Source organism: Channa argus, chromosome 22 (genome assembly GCF_033026475.1).
Source record: "Channa argus isolate prfri chromosome 22, Channa argus male v1.0, whole genome shotgun sequence".
NCBI lineage: Eukaryota > Metazoa > Chordata > Actinopteri > Anabantiformes > Channidae > Channa > Channa argus.
This window is the reverse complement of record NC_090218.1, coordinates 13,309,227-13,331,779: the sequence shown is the minus strand read 5'-3', so window position 1 is coordinate 13,331,779 and position 22,553 is coordinate 13,309,227. Positions and strand designations below refer to the sequence as shown.

General features: G+C 39.2%; 1 protein-coding gene across 14 annotated transcripts in view; it reads right to left on the bottom strand.

Moving 5' to 3' along the window:
- The window catches only part of LOC137108252 (glutamate receptor 1-like), a 74,141-nt gene extending 52,243 nt beyond the window's left edge, over positions 1-21,898 (bottom strand). For 5 of the 14 annotated variants that reach the window (XR_010912165.1, XM_067492625.1, XM_067492626.1 and 2 more), the window contains exons 1-2: positions 20,448-21,897; positions 15,812-15,946 (exon numbers count right to left, since the gene is read on the bottom strand). Coding sequence is in view for 9 of the 14 variants with exons in the window: in XM_067492625.1 (XP_067348726.1) it covers positions 15,812-15,946; positions 20,448-20,553 (241 nt within the window). In the remaining 5 variants the exon portion in view is untranslated. Of the gene's footprint in view, positions 1-15,811; positions 15,947-20,447 lie in introns of all 14 variants that reach the window. The other 9 variants (XR_010912164.1, XR_010912166.1, XM_067492620.1 and 6 more) reach the window with 4 other exon arrangements.
- Positions 21,899-22,553: the final 655 nt, after the last annotated feature.

The window sequence follows — 22,553 nt, the reverse complement described above, 5'->3', positions numbered from 1 at the left end:
AAAGAATGATTGAGATTAAATGAGATTCTTCTTTTTGTCTTGAAATTCTACAGCAAGTTCAACATTAAATGTTGACTTATTCGTTGTTCTTCTGCCACAAAGCCCCACTGTCCAGAAAGTAAGAACAATGACTTTCACAGAGTATGCAGAGTAGTTCCTGTAAAGCACAGGTTTTGTTAAACTAGCTTGTTGTGCCACAAGAAAAACAAGGTAAACAAGAAAAGAGATTTATATTGCATGCACTCAGAAATCACTAGACAATACCCTTCTGATGAAAGGTACAACTTCGATGGAAACTATAAAAAGTTTAAGCAGTTTTGGTTTGAATTCTGCAGCCTTCACAACAACACTTATGATGCTTCTGATGAAAGCTACAATCTACCAACTGGAGCAAATATTTGCTGATTTACCCCAGAGGCTACAGCGTTCACCCGACAAAATGAAACAAATATGTTAGAAGACACAATGAAAAACAGCATTAGTGTCCTGCTACAACAGCCTCCACTCTTCTGAGGACTTTTCAACAAGGCTGCAGGCTTTTGTTCCAGCCACAATAGCATTAAGACCTTTCGCGTCAAGTTGCACTTTGGTGACGCTTGACAGGCAAGTTTACTCTGCTAATCAACATTAAACCATTTTGACAATGGTGATCTTAGAGGTAATAGAACCACAGAGTCCGCCACAGTGTGACTATAGCTAGGAATTTGCTTTACTTCATTCTGGTTTATGAGGGGTTTTTTTCAGTTTAGGTTCAAAGATTAGTCAGTAGACTCTTTGGGCCCCTCTCCAATCATGACAAAATAGACCGGAGTTTGGGGACTATTATATCTGAGACAATCCAGCATAACAGCGGGATGGAAGATGTCAGCAGGCAGGGCCTACATGGATCGCAATCACCAAGTGGTTAACATTGTGTACCGAAACACACCCCCAAAGGTGGTTGAGAATGACAGAGCTAAGATCCTGGGGGACTTCCTGATAAAGACAGACAAACTGGTAATGGCCAACCAACCCGACATAGTAATTTTGGAGAAACATCTGAGATCTCTGTACAGAAGTGTGCAGTCCTAAGAACAGCTAAGATACTGTGAGATCATATATACACATGTATACACATATATACACACGTATACACACACATATATGCGTGTGTGTATGTATATATATATATGTGTGTTTGTGTGTGTGTGTGTATATCATTCCACATCACACCAAAGGGGAAAATTAGTGAAATCGCCGTCTTTCAACTAACAGATATTTTTATTCCCTTTCCTTATTCAACTACCTGAAAAATTCTATAAAGGATTCAAAGGATTCTGACTCGATAGGAGAATTCGTAAATGTATTCAAATGTGGTAATGTTTCATCAAACGCCATCTCTGAAAACCTTTAAGTAAACAGTATCTTAAAGACCCAGGTATGAATTTCAATCCCAACTACCATAGACCTGAATGACACTAAGCACCTCAGGCTCTAATTAAGGTGTTTAGTAGCAATGCTAAATAATAGATTAAATGGCTGCCTTCCTCAGGGTGATCCACCGTTCACACACACAGCAACATCCACATGCTGATTCACATACACACACTTTGAGTCTCAAGTTATTTAGACAACTGCTGCCTCCTGGGCATCAGTGCAATAATCTCCTGTTGAGAATTGCAGCTCTGACACACACGAGAAAATGGAAGATCCCAACGCGTCCTTCTCCCCAACAGTGGTGAGATCATTTTCAATCTGTCTGCTTAGAGGCTGAACCTGGTCTGTGTTGTCTCATTGTCAACTTTTACATTTCAGTCATCCACAGAGATTCATACACCAATTAGTTGTGTGTAACAGATACACGAATGTCTGAGCATCTATATAGCCATTGAAGGAGAAGAGCTACATTCTCATTTTATTCCAGTTTACAGTTTGTTCATAGCTTTGTGAATTGTAGCAGCAAACAGTCTCCATCATAAATGCTGTGGCAGCTATCAGTCCATGAAAGCACAAAAGGGCTCGTCAGAGGCTGACACGTTAGCTGCATGTCAGAGGTAAAAAAAAGGAGCAAACCGAGGTTAAAGCTCCTGCTTTCATTTTATTTCTTCTTCTTTGAAGCTTTGTATTCCTGCAGCTAACCTGGGAATTTATTGGAATCCCTGTATATACAACTTGACTGATACTGAATATTTTTTGTAAACATAACATAAATTATAACATAAAAAAAACTTAACGCACATTCATTGGATTTGTTAACTATCTTAAATCTAGTTTGGCATTTCTTTGCTGCAATATGTTATTGGCTGAGATTTACACTAATACAGTAATATTTACATTAAGTTAAATCTGACCTATTTATAGGTTGACCCGTCGCTGTAAATACACAATACAATACCAAGTACACATTCTCATGTTGCAGTTTAAGGTGACATTTTCGTATCTGTGATTATTACACTACTTGCAAAAATAAAGACAAAACTGTGATCTAGCCCGTTAGCTGGCACCAACCGACACCAAACTTTGTTTTGCCTGGTATTAAATGTATTCCAGTATATTGGTGCAACATTGTCTAACTTGTTCGTAATACTTCAGAACTTTTAAAGTTATTTCTATCATATACAGCCGATCCAACCCAACGCCCACACTGTTCACTGCATCCCACTGCAAGTATTATATCATCTACTATTATTGAATTACCTGTTACATGCCCTTCGTTAATACCTGCACCTTTAAATACTATTATGTTTATTGTATGTGCCTATATCATATTGAAATTGTGTACTGGGGCTTATTTCATACATCGCATTCCCTTCCTCACTACATAATTTAATCACATATCATCTGGATATCAAAATGATAATGTAAATAGTGCTTATTTTGCAAGTTTTGCTGGAATCTGTTCACCATGTCTATGTGTCCCCTGTATTTTGATTAGTATTTATTGCTTTGTACTAACTAGCCAAATGCTTTATGAAGCAAAACACAATTTTTTATTCATTAAAGAACACAGCCTAATCAAGTGTTGGTATTTTGGTTAGAACAAGAAAATGAATAAAATAATATGTGATTTTAGATTCAGAATGACTGTAACATGAAGTAACATGATTGACGATAATAAAGTGGAGTTTATACGACAAGGTTAAAATGATCAAAAGAGAAAATTCATACATTAACAGACAGAACTGTGTGCTGGACTCTGCTCATCAGTGTGGATAAAGTGCACAGACTGTCACAAACTGTGACAGACATGCTAGAAACAAGGAGTTTCATGCTAGGAAAGTCATAAAACCTCCATGACACTTTCCTAAAGTCTCTTGCCAGCAAGTTAGCTCATCAGAAATAAATGTGACGAGATTTAAATTGACAGCTACCTCAAACTGATATCCTAACTTTCCCAAGTGAAGTCTGCTGGGTGTCACACCTAAAGACAAGTGTGATACCGTAATTCAACCAAAGGCAGATCAGCTAAGCCAACTTTAACTACAGGAGGAAATAGGCCAGTATGAGCCCAGACATTAGAACCAGAACACAGGTCATAAGAGCTCAGGAGGTGGCAGAGAAATGACACTAACAAGCACAAAGAGGGGAAATTCCTCACATTAATATCAGAAAAAAAACTACTATTATCTTTTGGAAAGAACGGTCGATCATTGCTTCATGCTTGATTTATGGCTGGAAAGTCAAATTACGTTCTTGTTCCAATGTTGCTGTTGAGTATGTTCGGCAGTATATGAGCTCAACTAGAGTCAGATGTCATGGACAAACACCCAGCATCAACACAAAAACATCACACCTGACATTAAATGATGTTAACATCAAGGTATTTAATGTGAACAGAGCCAAAGAGAAAGTCTCATTGTTTACATGGACCCTGGCCTCTGACCTCGCTGAGGAGTTCTGGGAATTCATGTTAGGATTTAGCTAATGAGATTTAATATTTTGCCTTTGTTATTATATTTGTTTCCTGTGCTTTTTTTCCCCTCAACTCTTATTTCTCATTAGATTAAACAAAAGATATTTCTGCCCCCTTCTTTTGTTGCCTTTAGTTTTTTCTCTGCCTTTATCCTTGTGTTGATTGTGACTCTGATCTTGCTCCTGTTTTGTCCAACATGAAACTAAGGATTTAGATTATTAATTAAAGATAATCCCTTTCTCTCTGCTACTAGCCCTCCTATCTGTACACCGGCTCTTCCTTTCTGTCATTATTTGCCAAATTGTGTTGTTGAAGATAAGCGTCTTGCCAGGCGCTACATGCAGCTCTTATTTTTAAGGCTGCACTTTATCCTCATTTTACATTCAAGGCTTTCAGCTGAGCGTGTAACTACAAGTGAGTCCTCAAGGGCGAAATGTCACCAGCACACTAAATATGCTGTCCCTCTCTCTCTTCCCTTTCCAACGGCTTCCTGCCTAAGTGTTTCAACTTGATGCTTCTTTATATTTTTCTTTTCAACACCACTAAACAACAAATAATGCAAACAATGGGGAGTGCGGCAGTCACGTCTTCTCCTTCTGTCGGAATCTGAAGCCTCCTGATAAGCAAGTCCTGGCAGTGAGACAGAGGAGGAACACAATTTCAGTTCCCCTCCTTGTCCTGCTCCTGCTCATCCATCTTCATCTGAACCTCTGGGAGGGCGGGGAGTTAAAATGTGATTAAGCTGACTGTCATGCAACTGCTCCTAAGTGCTAAGTTTATATTAATGTGCTAAATGAAAGGGAAGGAGATACAGTGTGGGAGATTAACAGAGCTCAGCGATCTGAAAATTATGAAGCAGTTGTCTCAGGAGACAGTGTCAGATTTAATCATTTTCAGGCTTCTCCATGCCATCATTTGGGTTGTGAGCAGTACAAGATGTTTGTAGAATTGTTTGAAATAACTGCATTTTACTATGCAAAATCACTAAAATGTTTTTTTGATTCACAAGTATCATCTTACAATAGCAGTATAATTATTAGTGAACAGGTCAAATGTGGGGATGTGATTGATCTAGAGAGCTAAAAAGCTTTGTGGCAGTTGATAACATGAAACCGAAGCTGCCAAATGTCTAAAGATGCCTGAACAGCAGCTCACTCCAAATATCTTTAACTAGGACCAATAGTACACACAGCCAGGGATTAATGTAATCAAATCTTTGTTGTGTTGTCTGTGTGATTTACATTTTATCTGTCAGAACAAATTACAGTGCAACATTTCTGGTGCACTGTGCACATACTTCCTGATGTAAAAATGATGATGGTCTGTTGAGGTTAGATAAGTGTTTCTGACTCAGATTATATGTTAAAGCTGCTAAAATGTGTCGGAAAATATTATAAATATAATAATAACAAATGTAGAAATGAAATGACAATACCTACGATAGTACAGACATTCATTCAATTATTGTTTGTTTACCAAATTAATTGGTTTCTTTCATCTTGAGCTTTGGCTAAAACTAGCAAAGCTGCAATAAATGCACTAATAAATTTAATGTAGTGTACTAAATCCTGCTGTTTACTCTTGTTATGTATGTTACCATGTGTAGAGGAACTACAAAACTGAAGAAATTAGAAATAAACATTTAGATGAGGTGGAGTGTAAAAAAAGTGTAAAAAACATTTAATTGTTTTCAATCCATGTCAGTTCAATTCAAGACCAAATTATTGAAATTATGAGCTTAAAGAGAAGATTTCTTTGGTTTTATGTCCCTGGTTATGTTAGTGTGTTTATCAAAGCAAACAAGAGGTTGTTAAATGCACTGAAATTAATAATAATAATAATAATAATAATAATAATTATTATTATTATTATTATTATTATTATTATTATTATTATTATTATTATTATTATTATTATTATTATTATTATTATTATAGTAATAATAATAATGTTTCGTCAGTCTGGTCCTTTCTGATTATATAATGTATATTATTTTGTTACAGGATGTAGTTCATATACTAAAATAATGGAAGAAGGAAGAAATAACGAATGCTATAGTTGGTTCTGTGCAGTGGGGAGAAAATAATAACTATGTAGTGTAACGGTATGTGCTGCCCATTAAACAGATTCCTGAGGCAAAACTGAACAACTATGACATCCCACAGATAAGATGCTTCCTGATTTGAATTAAAACCACATGGAGTTGTGGATGTGCAGAGCTGTTAGATCCTGTAAGAACGTCTTCTTCGAGTCACGTCCATGTCTTAACACATTTGGTACATTTAATTCCACAGTCCTGTAGGTGAGCACTGTACCTGAGCAACTTAACAGCCTGAAAAATTACCTTAACAAAAAAAACTAATTTTACTTTTTGTACTCTGAGGATTTTGCTCCTTTTTATTACTCTGAATCTTGTCGCTTAGCCTATTACTTCACACTGAAGGAAAAAACTTTTTTTTTTTTTTTCAGCAAATGGTCCCATCCTGGGTTTTTAATGTGCAGCAGGATGTGAGTTCATGAAGCCGTCAGCAGAGCCTGAGTCTGTGTTACCATGGGGTCATACCCAGGGTAGAGCTCTATTCAAACCCTTGTTACATGCTCTATTAAACCGAGAAGCTCGCTCTACCTCGCTGGTTCTCTCTCTGCCAATCCAATTCATTTCAGCTCTATTCAGTCCACCTCTATTAAATCCAGCCTGATTTGCTGGCGTGAATGCGACACAGTGTTACAGTGCCAAAGCGCCTGACTCCATTTAGGCTCCTTCATAAAAGTCTGCTTATTATTGCAGCAACACATTCATTAAGATCCAGACTTCTCTCTGCCTCCCTCTTCTCCTCTGGTGGTCTACACTGACTCTAAAGTTCATGACCTCTATTTCTATTCTGAACCTTAAGAGTCAGCTCATTATGGCTGCAGGTAAGTATTATTTTTTAATTATTCTGTTGAATATTTGGACTATGTCTGCTGCATTTATCTGATGTTTACAAACTTTCTAACAAATGAACAATGACCGCAGGTTGATTCACTGGCAGAAGCCTCGGTTCAGTCATTCAAAGCCATCTGAGTGTCACCTGAACATGAGTTTCAGTGGGGAAACCTAAAAGACATCTGGACTTTGTACAAGGAGTTAACATAGTCAATTATGCTAATTACATTCAGTTTGATTTCTGATTATGATCTTGTAAATGTATTTTTGTTCTTCTTCTGTATCTAAACCCTAAAACTGAAATCACGAATTGTCCATGTGTATCCTACTAGTGATGTCTTCAGATACCATTGTGGGTGAGAACAAGAAGAAAATACCTGGTGCTGATTCTGAACACACAAACAGAAACTGCCCAACAGCCAAAGCCTAGCTAAGTAAAACTAGACTAGAAACAGGGAGAAAAAGGGTCCTGTGTTTTCAAGCACACCTTTATGAATCATATAAGACCTGCATATAAGGGCCTGCAAAATATGAGCTAGAAATATCAAAAGCATGAAACATATCCAAATGAGACTAATCTTGTGAACAAATGTGAAGACACAAGCAAAGTGAAAGTGTCTGTAAATATGTGATGGTACATAAGAAAAAAGGAGAACTAAAAGTGTCCAGGCAGAGTTAAGAGAAACATCTGAGGGCTCAGTTGTCCAATAAAACCAGACCTGAGACAAAGCAAGACTTGTCAGAGGTTAGTCACTGGCTGTCTTTCTGTATGACTGTCTGTATCTGAGACAGGCAGCTGACTCTGCATTTTATCACTGTCTCATTCTGTATAATGAAGCCAACACAAACAGGCACAAGAGCAGAACTCACTGCGTGCTAATTTTGACAGTGCAGCACGGTTTGCACGTATCGTTAGATTTCATACAGATGTTCCACAGCTGCACTCCATTAAACAGTAACTCTGGACTCAGTCAATACTGAAGAAAAAGATGCTTTACTTAGACCTGTCTGATTGGTATTTCTCTTTATTATCTGGAGCCATAGTAACACTGTCCATTGTTTTATTGATTGGCCATAAGGTCGGTCCACCACTTTGATCCAGATTGAAACTGAAACAGCCATTGGAAGTATCATCAGTCCAAATAACTACAATCACTGCCTCAACGCCATATGCATCCACCTACTGCATTAGTCAAGTTGCAGTCTGCATGCATGCCTTTCAGGACTCATATTCAAGACTTCATTCGTGGGTCCAAGTGGACATTTGTACCACCTAAAAATTAAATCAGAGTGTCCTGATATACCATGGGTGGACAACGTCGGTGGACATGGGTGGACAACCTAAAAATGCCTTCAACCCAAACTACTACTAGCATAGGGTTGGGAATCTAAACTTCATTCCAAATTAGAACCAATTAAAAAATGCTGAGCCTTATCAGTTCCAAACAAAGAACACAAAAATCTGCGAGGGTGGATATAAACCATGTGACCCCAGCAAACAGTCACAAAAGTGGCTTCACTTTAGAAAAGACAACAGAGAGGCAATTATGTGGCAGTAAAAAAAAATCTGCACCCGAATGAGAAAAAGACCAGCAATACATCAAACCTTTAGAAACTTTTCATTTTCTTAAATTATTTTGGAATTGAAAATAACCTTAATCAATAAGCAGAACTGCAATTGGAATAAGTAAAATTCAAATGATACCAAACACAATCTGGCACAGAGGCAAAAAAGGTTTCCCCCCACCAAACATATAATCATATCTTATTATAATAACAAAAAGTTAACACTTCTTCTGATGTTGGTGGATAACAGAGCTCAGTAACAAGTTAACATCAGCCTGTAAACAACAGGCTGGTACAGTACAAATGATTGTATTGGCAGAGGTTAAAATGCCCACTGTCTCTACAGTGAGAGCAGATGTTGTTGTGTTGCTACAAAGAGATGTGGAAGCTGCATTGGCACAGACACAGATGCACTTTTTTCCATAAAGCTCACAGCTTATTTCACTCATATAATCTCTGTGTGCAGAAATCCCTGGTGGTGCTCAGCTGCTCTCCCATCACCAACCCCTGCACAAATGAACCCTTGTGTGCTGCACACAAGGCATTTGTGCTACATTTGATGCTGCATGTCAGGCCAAGTCGACCCCTGACCAGTCCCAGCTTGTGGTCTAAAATGCTTCTGACCATAGTGTATTTCAGTGTTTATAAATGTTGCCAACTTTAACTTATTTAACGTAGTTATTCTTTTGCTGCATTCGCCCTGCTGACAAGAAATGACTGGACTTTTGTGAAACTGTAGGTCTGGAAGTTTGTTCTGTTGAGCATGTTTATTTGCATGCTGTGCTCTGACTGAACAGTTGTTTTCTTCCTTATCTGTCACTGACAGACACCAACAATGTCAGGGATTAGTTTTTACAAGCCTTTCTTCTTTTTACAAGTAACTTATGTTAATATGTGTTACACATGTGTAGTGACTAATCAGTAAACCAAAACCACAGCGACCATTCTTTCCTCTGGTTTGCATAAAATTAATTTACATCGAATAGTAAACTCACTCTCTGCTTTGCTTTCCAATGTAATCAAGACAGTCCCTACTAGCTCCTATCCAGCTGTCATTGAACTGCATCACAGCATATTTGCATCAGCACCTTCAACTTTTCTCTGCAGTGTCTCTGGGGTCATTTTGTTTCTCTCGGTTTCGTTTCCCTCACACTCGATTTCTTCTGACAATGAAAGGCAGGTTTTGCTGCCACTACAGGGCCTTTTCACTATTGTTAAATGAATTAAGGGACATAAAGATTTTTTCATAAAAATAAATCACTGTATGCAGCTTCCTTTGCAAGGGTTGATTTCAGGTTTTATTAGTTGTGGTTTTATCAGTTAAACATGGAGGACTTTCTGAAGGAGCTGAAGCCTTGACAGAGAATTAGTTTAGAGCATTTTCTGACGTCTTTACTGCAGCAATGAACCGCAGAGACAATCTGTTGAAGACATCTGCCAAAGATTGCAGCTGTCTTAGAAGCTGGGTCAAAAAGTAAAATGTTTACTTTCACAGAGCCTGAGAGAGTGATCAACAGACAAGTACATGGATTTATTTATATTTCTTCCAAATTTATCTAGCAGCTATTTTCATACTTTGGCCTATAATGCATCAGAAATCTGTGCAACATGATTTAATTTTCCACAGTGCAAAGTCCAAAGTTATTTAGTAATAGTCCATACAGTAATCAGAACAGCTGAGAGTTAGTCCTAATTGACTGACTTGTCAGTTGACAGATTTTCTGAATAATCACTGCAGCTGTGCACAAAACTGCACAGATTTTTTAATATTGCTTAACACTAAAACTTACCAACAGAATAAGAGCAGACATTTTCAAATTCTGAACACTGTTTTGCATAAACTGATGTTTGGGGAAGGACAATGATCTTTCATTTGAATGAGGGAGAACGCTGAACTCGGCAGAGACCCGAAGCATAAGGCTCCTCATCAAAATGGCACAGCTTCATGTGAAGAAGTTGGATCTGACTCACAATTTTCTCCAACACGTTGCCTTAGCCAATCACAGTCAAGCTTGCATTGCTGGTGGATAACGTATCACTGCTGTCTCTCTTGAACCCATCATGACTTAAGAAGAAACATGATGAAACATTACACAACACCACCCCCACCAACAAACAATCTCTCTGCTACAATCAACGGCTACAAACTTGAAGCTAAGCCCAGCTGTCCTCATTCTGTTCAGTGCTTCAGGTTATTTTTCCAAAGAGGACGTGAACAGGGTCTGAATGATGGAGCTGCTGCACCTGAGCTGATCCCACCTGCCCTCTGGATACTACTGGCACAACCCCCCACCCTCCTCGCTCAGTCTCTTTCCATCTATCTATCTGTCTCTTTCTCATTTGGCCTTTTCATTCTCTCCAACTCTCTGTCTTCTCCTGTGAAGCTCCTTGTCTTCATTTGTCTCTCTTGGTCTCACAGTACATTTCTCTTTATGTCTGTCTTTGTCTCTCTGTGCTCTTATTTATCCCAGCCTACTCCATCCTTCTCTCTTCTCTCCAGCTCAACAACTTGATGAAAATAGAGAGATGTACTTTGCTGTTATGCTTCACATTTATGTAAATTGAATCAGCATTCGCTAAAATAAATCTCATGTAATTCTGATGGTTTCTTTATTATATACTTGAACATGTTGCAGCTGCTCTCTTCATAGCTGAGCTGTCCACTTCAGCTTTCTGCTGCGGTGGAGAGTGATTATTAGTGATCATCTGGACCCAAATATTCACGCCCTACTGTCCCTGAATGCACCATGAGGAGAGCATCATCTTCTGACAGGAAGGAGGAACGCGCTTACACGGTGCTACTTTCAGAAACTCAGTGTAAAATCTGTGCACAGACACAACAATAGGCCCACTTTTAACAGGAAATATCCAAATCAGATGTTTGATAAGCTTAACATGACCATTTGTTACAAAAGTGTCAAAATACTGTTTGGCAGGTTTGTACATTTAAACCAGCCCCTCAGGTATTTTAATCAAGTAGCTCCTGCTTAATCAGTTTATTCCACTGTGTCACAGACTTCTACATTTACTCTATGGAAATATACACAGAAAATTAAAGTAATCATTAGTTGCAGCCTGCACCATGTTTACCAGACTCTTTTTTCCCTTTCCTCTACAGAATGTTGCCCCCCTCTCTCTCAGTCTGTTGTTGTGTGAAATGTAAAACAGACTGAGCTCTGTCTCCTGTGAGCAGCATCCTCTCCACGAGCTCTGAGGTAGAAAAACAAATATTTCTGTGAGAGCAGAGCCTCCATCCTCTGAGCTGCTCCTGCTTCAGTGTTTCATACAAGCAGCTCACGCTCACTTTTATCAGGAAGCAGCCTCAGCTACAACAACATGCATGACTGACAGCAGGTCAAATGTAACAATACAGCAAACCAACCAATAGAAAGATACGCAGAATGAAGCAGGACCCAGCAGACGATTAATCTAGCTTAGTATGAAAACTGTAACATATAACCTAGCTCTGTTCTGTAGTCACACAAAACATATAGTCCAAACAAAGCCAAAGTGTCCAATGTGGTCATCCACATCACCTGGATTAATTTAAGTCTTTTATATCAAACAGAATGCAATTTAATACCCGTTTCACCATAACATCCAAATTATGATGAAAAACTAGTAATATCACGTTTAGTTCCCAACTGCACATGAAAAAACTGATCAATTAAAATAATAACAGAAGCATATGAATTAAATGTAACCTACATGATAGGCAGAATTTAAATAAATAATTCCTTCTGTTTAGAGCTGCAGTTTTCAGTTAAGTGACAGACAACTGGATACTGTTAATGTTAAAAGACAGAATTTAAAGGGTTAGCTATTAAATTAGGGTTAAACTAAACATAACCTGTTGTTAATGTCCAGAGGATTTTATTTGTTCAAAATTAACAAATAGCCTTTAAGAAAACATGAAAATAAATTGTTTTACGTCAGAGAAGGTGGAGACTGACTAATTACCTTAGTATTTCTGCAACTGTGTGTGAGATTACACCTTCAAACAGCCAACATCACATTGTGATGGCCGATACCATAGAGGAAGCCATTTCTCTCCAAAAACATTGCAGGACACCTGACGTTTGCCAAAGACCACCTTGACACTCCACAACACTACAGGGAAATTGTCTTGCGGACAGATGAAACAAAGGTAGAATTGTTAAGTAAAAACACACAGCATTACAAATGTTGTAAAAAGAGAAATACATACTGTGAAAATATCATCCCAACAATTAAGTACCATGAGTCAGGGCTGCTTTACTGCTTCTGGACCTGGAACACTTTGTGGAGGGGAAAATAAATTCCCATGTGTATCAAGGTCTCCTACATGAAATGTCAGGGTGTCTGTCTGTAACCTGATGCTTGCAGCAGGGCAATGACTCTGAGGTAAAACTACTACACAATGGCCCAGTCACAGCAAAGACCTCAACCCAACAGCAATGCTGTAAAATAACCCAAAGAAAATCTTTCACACCAGAAGTCCTAAGAATATGGCTGAGCTCAAGAAGTTCAGTATGGACGAATGGTCTAAAACTTTTCCTGAACATTGTGCAGATCTAATCCCCAGCTGCAGAAAGTGCTTGTTTGAGATTATTGCTGGCAAAAGGAGTTTGAATCAGTTATTAGACATCTGCTGGCATTACTTTCCCCCCAGCACCACCACACTGTATGTTTAATGGGTGTGTCCAATGAAGACATGAAACATCATTACTGTTTGTGTTTAATCAGTTTAAAAATATTGTGTTTGTTAATATATGTCACTATGAAGATCAGTTCCCATTTTATGACGAAAACCAGTAAACTGCAAACAATGCCACTACCTTTTCGTAGTAGTGGCAACTCTATTTTCAGGTGTAATAATGTTGCCCGGTGAATTCAACAGAACAAAACAAGGTCAGCACATTGTTCTCTAAACCTGCTGTAGTGAACTGAACGCTCCCCCGAGCCTTAGTCCATTTAGTGCTGAGCTCCCTCTGCTCTGTGTCCATATACTGCTGCTGTCTGCTCTTTTAAAACCTGACCCCATTTACTTCTATTCTCCCAAAATCCCAAGTCTGCTGAATAAAGTCGGGATGATGGAGGACTGAGGCAGTGACCCATGATGGGGTGTACAGGAGACTGCCGGCTGCGCCTTTGCAAACATGCAGCATGGAGCCTGAAGTTAGCCTAACAACACACCTGATGGAAAAGGTTTCTTTCACTATCAACTGAATCCATGTATTATTGTAAACAACAATCAGTATGAACTTTGTATGAAGGTTTTGCTTGTTGTGATCATTCTACCTGTTCATACTGAAATAAATGATCAAATTATACTGCACCTAAATTTAGTACAAACTCTATGTTTCCCTGCTGAGCTTCAAGGATATAAACAAAAGGAGGATTCTGATCTAACAGGGCTGTAATTTCAGGAGATGCTAATTTGATTTGTCAAACTGGTAAATGTTACACAATACATTTCTGCACAAACCACTACAGAATTGTGTACCTGCCCCTATCATTTACACTAAAACTAGTGGAGTAAGTCTTTCTGGCTTTTCATTTTTAGGCTTCAAAACTCAAAGAAGCAGTTTTTATTAGTGGTGATTTTGGCACAAAATGTGCAAGGATCACAAACATCTGTTTGTCACTGAGCTCAAAGGAGCTTTTCGTGTAGAACCAGTGTTAAGTTTGGCTTCAAGATAGAAAACTCCTTTAACTAGTCATCATTGCTGCAAAAATAACTGTGATCAAAGTCTGAAAGGTTTTCTATTTGCAAAAAATTTGGAACTGGGTTAATCACAACTTTCCTGCATGAAAACTATTGCAATGATTTTGCTGCCTTTCTGACAGATTTACAGAAAACAGGTTTTCACCTCTCTGAAGTTACAGAGAGCATTTTCCACTGTTATATAAACCAAATGATTCTTTTAAAAGACGTAAGATTACAGAAAGATCCTTATTTGTTCTGGCAGCAGCCGTATGCAGCAGCTACTGTACACACCTGCACTGTACCCCTCACCTATGTATTTTCTTTTTTAGACAATAAGATGCTTATTCACCGCTTTCAGTAACATAATGGAGATATTGTATACTGCCAAACACTGGGGGCTTGCTTACTGTACATAATGTATATGGTTGACTATCAATGGGCTTCAGAGCTGCGGCTGCAGCAGCGACAGTGTTTGCTGCAGGTCGATTGTGACTGAAACTCAACAAACGAGGACTGAACAGCCTCCTGCAGCTCAATCCACTGTCACAACAATCCAGGTTTTAGCTTTTACATGTGTAACATCTCCTGACAGCTTCAGAAACACTTTACCAAAATATTTCAGACTTTTCAACACCTCCTAAGGTCTTTGTTTTATGAGGAAATGAGAAAACATTCTGTGCTTTTTAAGAGGTCAGGACACTGACATGATGATTGACTGCTGACCAGAATGTGACTTTACTATGACTCCTTTAGCAACTGTGACGGATTCAGTCTGTGTCTGGCTTGGTGAAAGTTTAACCCTGGGTGAGGAGGTGTGTTTCTGTGTTTACAGTGTGTTCTATGTTGGCCCTGAGAGCTCACTTTGGAAACTCATGCAAATAGACAAAAACAACTTCACCAATTTGACAACACTGATGCAGCATTAAGTAATGTGTGTGAAAATTGCCAAATTGGTGAAGATGTGTTTGTATAATTGCTTGCATTTTCTCAAATTGCAGTGCTTTGAGCTCTCAGGGAATTGTAGTGTTTAGTATATAATGACTGTATGTGGGGTTAAGCTCAATAGCCGATGCTTAAGCTGGTGCCAATACAGGCCTCTACAGCCAGGTCACAGAAAACGACAAGGTGCTGTTTTTTCTCATCATACACTACAGTACATTAAGCTGCACTTTACTCACCTGCTTACTGTACAGTTGTACTGAACCATGAATGTGTGACTGAAGAGCTGCTAAACACAGTCACACACCAACTAAAGTGCTTAAACAAGCAGCCCCTTTATATCTTGTTCAGAATATATAGACACAGGCCAAACTTCACAGTGCACCACATTTCAGGAGGGAGCCACTGTGGCTACTTGAAGGAACATTCTCAACCAAAATCAGTGAATTACAAATGTGAGGCCATAAAATGTCTTACAACAACTGCAGGTGGATCCTTCTTCAGACGAGTCCAGAAGACACAATGCTCTGCATCTGAAGCACAAACCTTCACCAAATTATGACCCGTTTGCAGTTTATGCCAACTTGTTGTTTCGGTAATGGAATGTGCAAATATTTGCACATTCAACACAATGATTCATGCGAGTAGAGTTTGTGTCCACCAGAGCAAACTCAGTCCAGTTTTTCTAGTTCTGTGTTTGCTGTGTTATGCTGGAATGTGATTGTAGCATGTCGTGTTGAGTCGTGGAAAACAAAGTTTGATGTAGTAAAGATGAAATAGAAGAAGTTACTGAACTTACAGGCATAGGTCATGGCGAAGCTGCTCCCTGTGTCCACCATGTCCACCTGGGGCACCAGTTTGGGGACATCCTGATGCTGTGCCAGGGCAAAGCGAAACACCTCATACTCATGCGAGCCAGTGGGAAAAAGGCCACCTGTTCACCAAACACAGAGAGATTTATTAGTGCAGACATCTCACATGTTTGGAAATGTTGGTAAAAGAGTTCCTGTTATTTCCACAATAGATGTACATGTTCACCAGAGAGCAGGAACACAATCAGCAAACTTTATTGAAGTAGAATGACAACTTATTTCAGTTGCTTGTGTTTACACAAATTCATTACCCAAAACTTGTGAGCACAGGTAAGAGTTGGAAAATAGACAGACTTGATCAAAAAGTACTGCCAGGAAAGCCATGTGTCACGTTCGACAAACATCCTCATATTTACCCTCAGGATACAAAAAGGAAGACAGAATGTTAAAGATGCCTCTCCAGAGTCAGCACAAGAGGTCTGCTACTCCCCGGGGTTCATTTAGAAATTAAACTTTTGCTCAAATTTTCCATTTTCCTAGCACAAAAATTACTTCAAAGTAATACCCGTTGAGCAGTAATTATTAAACTGTTCAAAGTGTCTTCTCTCAGCTCTTATTGAGCCCATTTTCCTGCCAGTCACCCACTCTGAGCATAATGGTTTTTAGGGTCACAGGGGAAACGATGGGAACACTTAAAACTCTGACTGAAAGACCCTCTTGTCTTTCATTGTGCTGAAGTATGACCAGGTGATTTTCATATTACTGCAAGTGTCTCTGGTGTTCACAGCCACTGAACTAATGTTTTAAATGAACATTTGTACTGCGTTTTTGTGCAGAAGCTACTGAGACACAGTGTTGTCAGCAGAGCATTAAACATCACAAGTGGTTGAGGACAGGGAAGAACAGTGGGATTAATCAGTTAATTGATTAGTTGGTCAATAAAAAAGCTAAACAGCATTTACAGAGTATATTTAATGGAAATAAAAACTACTATTCTTTCCTCCCAGCTTTTCAAATGTGATCATTCCTGTTTCCTATGATGACATGTTGCAATATCTTTTTCTTCCAACCATTGGTCCAAAACACAAAGACAATCAGGCTGCAACACAGATCATTAAAGTAACTTAACGCTTTTCTGTTTTAACTGAGTATTTTTATTTTCTGCTATAACATGCATAGATAGAAATACCATTTGAATAACTTAACGTTATCATCAAAACAGCTAAAACACTAAAGTGATGAACATATCAAGGCTTCAATAATTAACTGTACCATTCAACCAACATCCAAAACATTTAGCGTAAAAGAGTCTTCAAACTTCAAGTACATTTAGTTTTGGTAACAGAACTTGTGTTTTACTTCCATGCAACTGTGAATGCAGGACTTTTACTTGTAACATAGAATTTTACACTGTGGTAAAGGAGAAGTATCCACGGGTTTGTTAATTAACCAGTGATGTGGGCTAAACCCAGAAGGTCGCTCGCCCACAGAAACTCCTCTAACCATCTGGATGAAAAGCTGCTCCAAGGCCGCCATCTTGGTTTTGTTTCTCACCTAATGAGTTAGAAGAATGTCCCTCACTCGGTGGATTGTCATATTTGAAGCAGTCTCTGGGACTGTAGACACCTTCTCAACAACAATGAGGACGGTTTTCCTTCTGAAGCTAAGCTAGTTCTTGCTAAGAGCAACTTGCACACACTAAATTTTAAACGTGCTAAAACTGTTCAAAGCGTCATTGTGTAGCTCGGGATAAATCACAGCGTAAGACGCGATGTTGACTGACCTTGTGCCTCCATGAGCCAAGTGATAAACTCAAAACTTGTCATTTTCTTCGGTTTGTAATCAAACGCTTACCGCGCTAACACAGCGCCGTCACCAGATATAACTCCTTCAAAATAAGAGCCCGGACATTCACAGTGGTGAACAGCAGCTGGAAAGAAGCAGTAGCACGTGTGAAAGTCCTGTTTTCAAAAGTTTATCTAAGAAACGGGGCAAAAGTATTTCAGCTACATATACAAAATATGCTGTCTTATATTTAGTAACTAAAGTTATTGAACACATGTAAAACTGATTTACATTTACATTTAGTCATTTGTCAGACGCTTTTATCCAAAGCGACTTACATGTGAGGTACAAGGCAGCAAGAATCTAAGTCAAGGAGAAAACATCAAAGCAAAGTCCCATCAGAAAAGTGTTTCCATTTCATGACATGTAAGAAAGAGCAGAAAGTAAGTTTTTTTTAATAGATTTAAGTGCATAGGAAGATGCAGAAGACTTCTGTTTTCAGCAGTTTTTTGAATATTGGGATTGTAGACTGGAATGAGTGAGTTGAGGTAAGTGGGAGCTGTTGAGTTAACCAACTTGTAAGCAAGAGCCAGAGCTTTGAACCTGATGCGAGCAGCTACAGGAAGCCAGTGTAGAGATCTGATGATGGAGTGATAAGTACAATATTTGCCTCTTAAATTTAGTGAAGAGGGCACAGTAGCAGCAAATGGAAAATCTCAAGGAAAGAGTCAAGATTGCAAGAACCTAAAGAACCAGTGGAAATCGATTAATAATAAAAATAATTATAATAATAATAATATTAATAATAATAATAATGGCATGGCACAATGTCCGTCCCCCACTAACAGAAATGATGCAGTGAACAATTTTGAGAATTTGCAGGGGTCAGCAAAACTGAATTGATCATACTACACCCTGAGTGTATTTTTGTTTATAGCAGGAAAAGTAAACCTGCAATTGAAACATAGATTTTACTACAAGACAGACTATTAAAAAAATGAGCTACAGTCAAGTCTCACTGGGGAACTTCTGAATGAGCTTAAATATTAGTATGATGAGACTGATTTCACAGCTAGCGTGTATATAACTGAACAATCCAAAAATTGCTAACACTACAGTATGTGGATGTATTACGGATATTATTGGAGTATTATATGATTTATTCATCAGAGCTATACAGGCTGGAAGCGGTCCATCTGCTCTGACAGAAGGGCTCCAAAAAAAAAAAAAAAACACACATCCAGAGAAAATCCAACATTTCTTCTTCTTAAGGCTGAGGCTCAGTGGTCTGCACACACAGACTGCAGGAATATGTATTTTAATCTGGTGAAACACAGGTTAGTTCAACTTGATGCCACATATGCACCAAACCTGAAAGGAAGCTGCAGCGGCAGTTTGGTCCAGCGGTCCGATGAATCGCATTAAAACCTCATTTTAAGGAGCGTAACATGCTCTGCAGCCTGCAGCCTCCTGATCCACAGTGAATGTGGCCAAAGCAGCGAGGGTTCAAATGGGGAAAAAAGGAGCCGACAGAGGATTCTTCAGCTGCACAAATGTCATTTTAGACACAAACGTGTTGAGATTATTGATGCCCTGCACTAAATTGTTGCTTCTGGAGCAGCAGCCAACACAATGTTAATCATATTAAACAGGTGAAGTTGAAACGAGGACATGTCAAAGGAAGTTCTAAAAAAGAAGTTTGGAGAGATGTAAAACATTTACTCAAGTATTTTGGTTTTCTGCTATTTCTACTCTACAGAATTACTGTTCTTTTATCTGACAGCTTTACAGATAAACTACGGGTAAATTAACAAGGTCATTGTCAACTAGCTAATATAGTTTAACCAGCATCAGTCAAGTACTAGTCACTGGTGATGTAAGACAAGCTTGGGTGCAGACAAAGAGCATCATCAGTCTGCAGGAGTATTTTCTAAAATATTATTAAGAATGAATGCAGGTTACTCTCCACCAGTCCCAGCAGCCTGCAAGCCACAGAGGAAACGTTGCAGGAACCATTAAACGCACGAGTCGTGAAATCACAGGGATTTATAGAGGCTACTGGGCTGCTTTACAACTTAACAGAAATATTGTAGGAAAATGAGCAGTTCCTCATGATGAGACAACAAGTTAAAAAAAAAATCTGTCAAAAATAAATAAATGAATCTGCAGATTTTCTGATGATCTGTTGATCTCATCAAACATGCAACCACACACTGTGTGGGTTCTGTTTCTGACAGTTTGCTCCTTTATTATTTTTTCACATTTCATGTATCAATTGATCATTATAATAATTAAATGACGAGTTGCAAAGGTCAAATAAGTCATTAAAATTAGAGGAGTCGCAGATTACAAGTTGACAATAAATGAATGTGGGCCACGAACTTTACATCCTCTCTGATTATATAGAATCAGTAGTAACGTTAATCATACAAAAGTACCTGAGGAGACCAACACAGTACACAGACTGTATCCATGGCAATGAACTCTGTCCATGGTGCTGATTCCCTAAAGAACCACATCGAGACAACTGTTTGTGTTCATTGTTGTGAAGTTGCTTTTGGTGCAGGAAAATCAAAGTAGAAGAGACAGAAAATACTGCCACAGTGTCAACATGAATATGTGAACACGCGCACTGTCATCTTTCACAGAGTGTTTACATGCAAAGAAACCATGTGTAAATGTGACATGAATAAAGGGGCTGCTGCATGTGTGGAGCAGGGTGCGTCACACCGCCGCATCCGTCCAACACAAACCAACTCTGCTGTTTAAACCATTCTTTAAAAACCCAACACTGACAGACCCGAGCCCAGCCGGGTCCTGCAGCCCCCGCTCACTCACCTATGTTGATGTTACTTGGGAAACTTGTGCCGCTGCAGAGCCCGATCAGCAGCAGCGGCAGCGGGAAGATGAGGACCCAGGGACCCGGGAAGGTCTGCAGCCGCATGTTTCCTCCAGCAGCAGCACCGACCGGTGTAATCCCATTCACACCGGAACGGTAAAGATCCACCTGAGGCCGGCCCAGACTCACACATCCACCGCAGTCAGCCCCGCTCAGCCCGCGCTTCTCTCGGTTCTGTCTCAGTGTGTCTCCGCGTCACACGTCCATAGTTGGAGCGCAGAGCTCTGCAGCCGCGTCGACTCTGACACTCAGAGCCTTTGTTCAGTGCTTCTGTACCCCCCACCCTTCTCTAACATGAGCTTCCCCGGAGAGCTGTAGTGTATCAGTATTAACCAGAGGTTCAAAGGTTCGATCCCTGATGTGACAGAAAATGTGCCAAATTGTGTGGAAACGTGTTAGTGAGTTGTGAGTGACCTATTGTGGCACAGATGATGTTGTAGTAGGTAATGAACACATGAATAGCAGCTAACTTTTACAAACACATGCGGAACGTGTGGATGAATTGATCTGAGTTTGTACGATCAAAGGTCTGGAAATTTAACAGTGGCAGAAAATGAGGACTGGAACCCATCCCGTCACACGAACGACATTTGGTTTCTACTGGTCTTCGTTTTTAAACAGCAGAAGCCCATCAGAGCATGAGGACATTTCCTGCTCATAAAGAATGAAAAGGAAACTCCTCACTTCCCCTAACATTCAGCCACTGAAAGAAAAAACTTATTAAAAAAGTGAGAAAAATGATCAGATCAGAAATTAATCTGAAATCTTCTGCTGATCACATGGACAAATGAATAAACCGGAATAGAAATTAATGTGATCAGGTCAGACTGTGTGGTTTAGAGCAGTGTCTTGATGAACCCCTGATCTGCTCATGGAGGATGTGGGAGTCTGTTCAAGGAGCTGTGTGTAAGAGGATGAATCTGACCCAAACATGAGCAACATTTGCTCATTCAAGCAACTAGCAACCAAAGCGACTAAAAAGAGTTGAACCGAACTGTTGTTGAACTTATTAGTGGATCTTCACTCTTTTCCATCCAAGTTCTCTGGAGCAGAGGAAGGAATTGTTTCTAGCCACAAAATGGCCGCCCCCACAGGAGGAAGAATGGAGATGCTGGAAATCTGCTATTGACTTTTCAGCCTATTACAGAGACCACAGAAGGAGAGAGAGGAAGATGATCAGCCTCCTTCATCCTCATCCACATTCATTCCTGTGCACCCTGCAAACGGCAGCGTAGGTGGATCCACTGCAAACAAGACAAATGATCGACTTGTGGTGACAGCTCTCATTTCTCTGTGTCTGTGCAGCAGCAAAAGTAGTGGGGATTCATATCTGAGCCAGGTCTCAGTGAGACCCTGAGGGGTTTGTACCCGGCAATCAGATTCATTTTGCTTAACTCTTATGCAGTAATGGAAATGGAACCACAGGGTTCAGTGATTGGTCCACAATTATATGACTTATATTATTATACTTTCAATTTTTGGTATTTGTAAGGCTACAGAGCTAGCTGCAGCTCAGCTGGTAAAGCAGTTGTGGTTTGAGCCCCAGCCCAGGCTGCGTCTCAAAGTGTTCTTGGATGAGACACTGAACCCCAAGTTCCTTTGGTTGGTCAAGTGAGCACCTTGTGTGGCAGCCACTGCCATCTGTGTGTGAATGAGAAGCAACATTGTAAAGCACTTTGGATAAAAGTACAATATCAACAGAACATTTACAATTAAAATGTGTAATTGTTTGTGCTGGAAAGCATTTAAAAGAACTTTTGTTAGCTATAGAGAAGGAACGTGAAATTTTAAAATGTTGGTTTAATGTCAATAATATTTTCCTTATTATAAAGGAAACAAAATGTATGTTTTTGCAAATAAACAAAAACAGATACTGTATTTGACGACAAAAGTGAGTTTTTGACTTTAAGTTCATTGAGGTATTGATAGAGGATAAATTACCATGGAGGCAAAATATTGATCATATAAAAAGTAAAATATCAAAATTAATAGCAATTCAATACGATACACAAAATTACAATTGCTTGTATATTTTTTATAGTTCA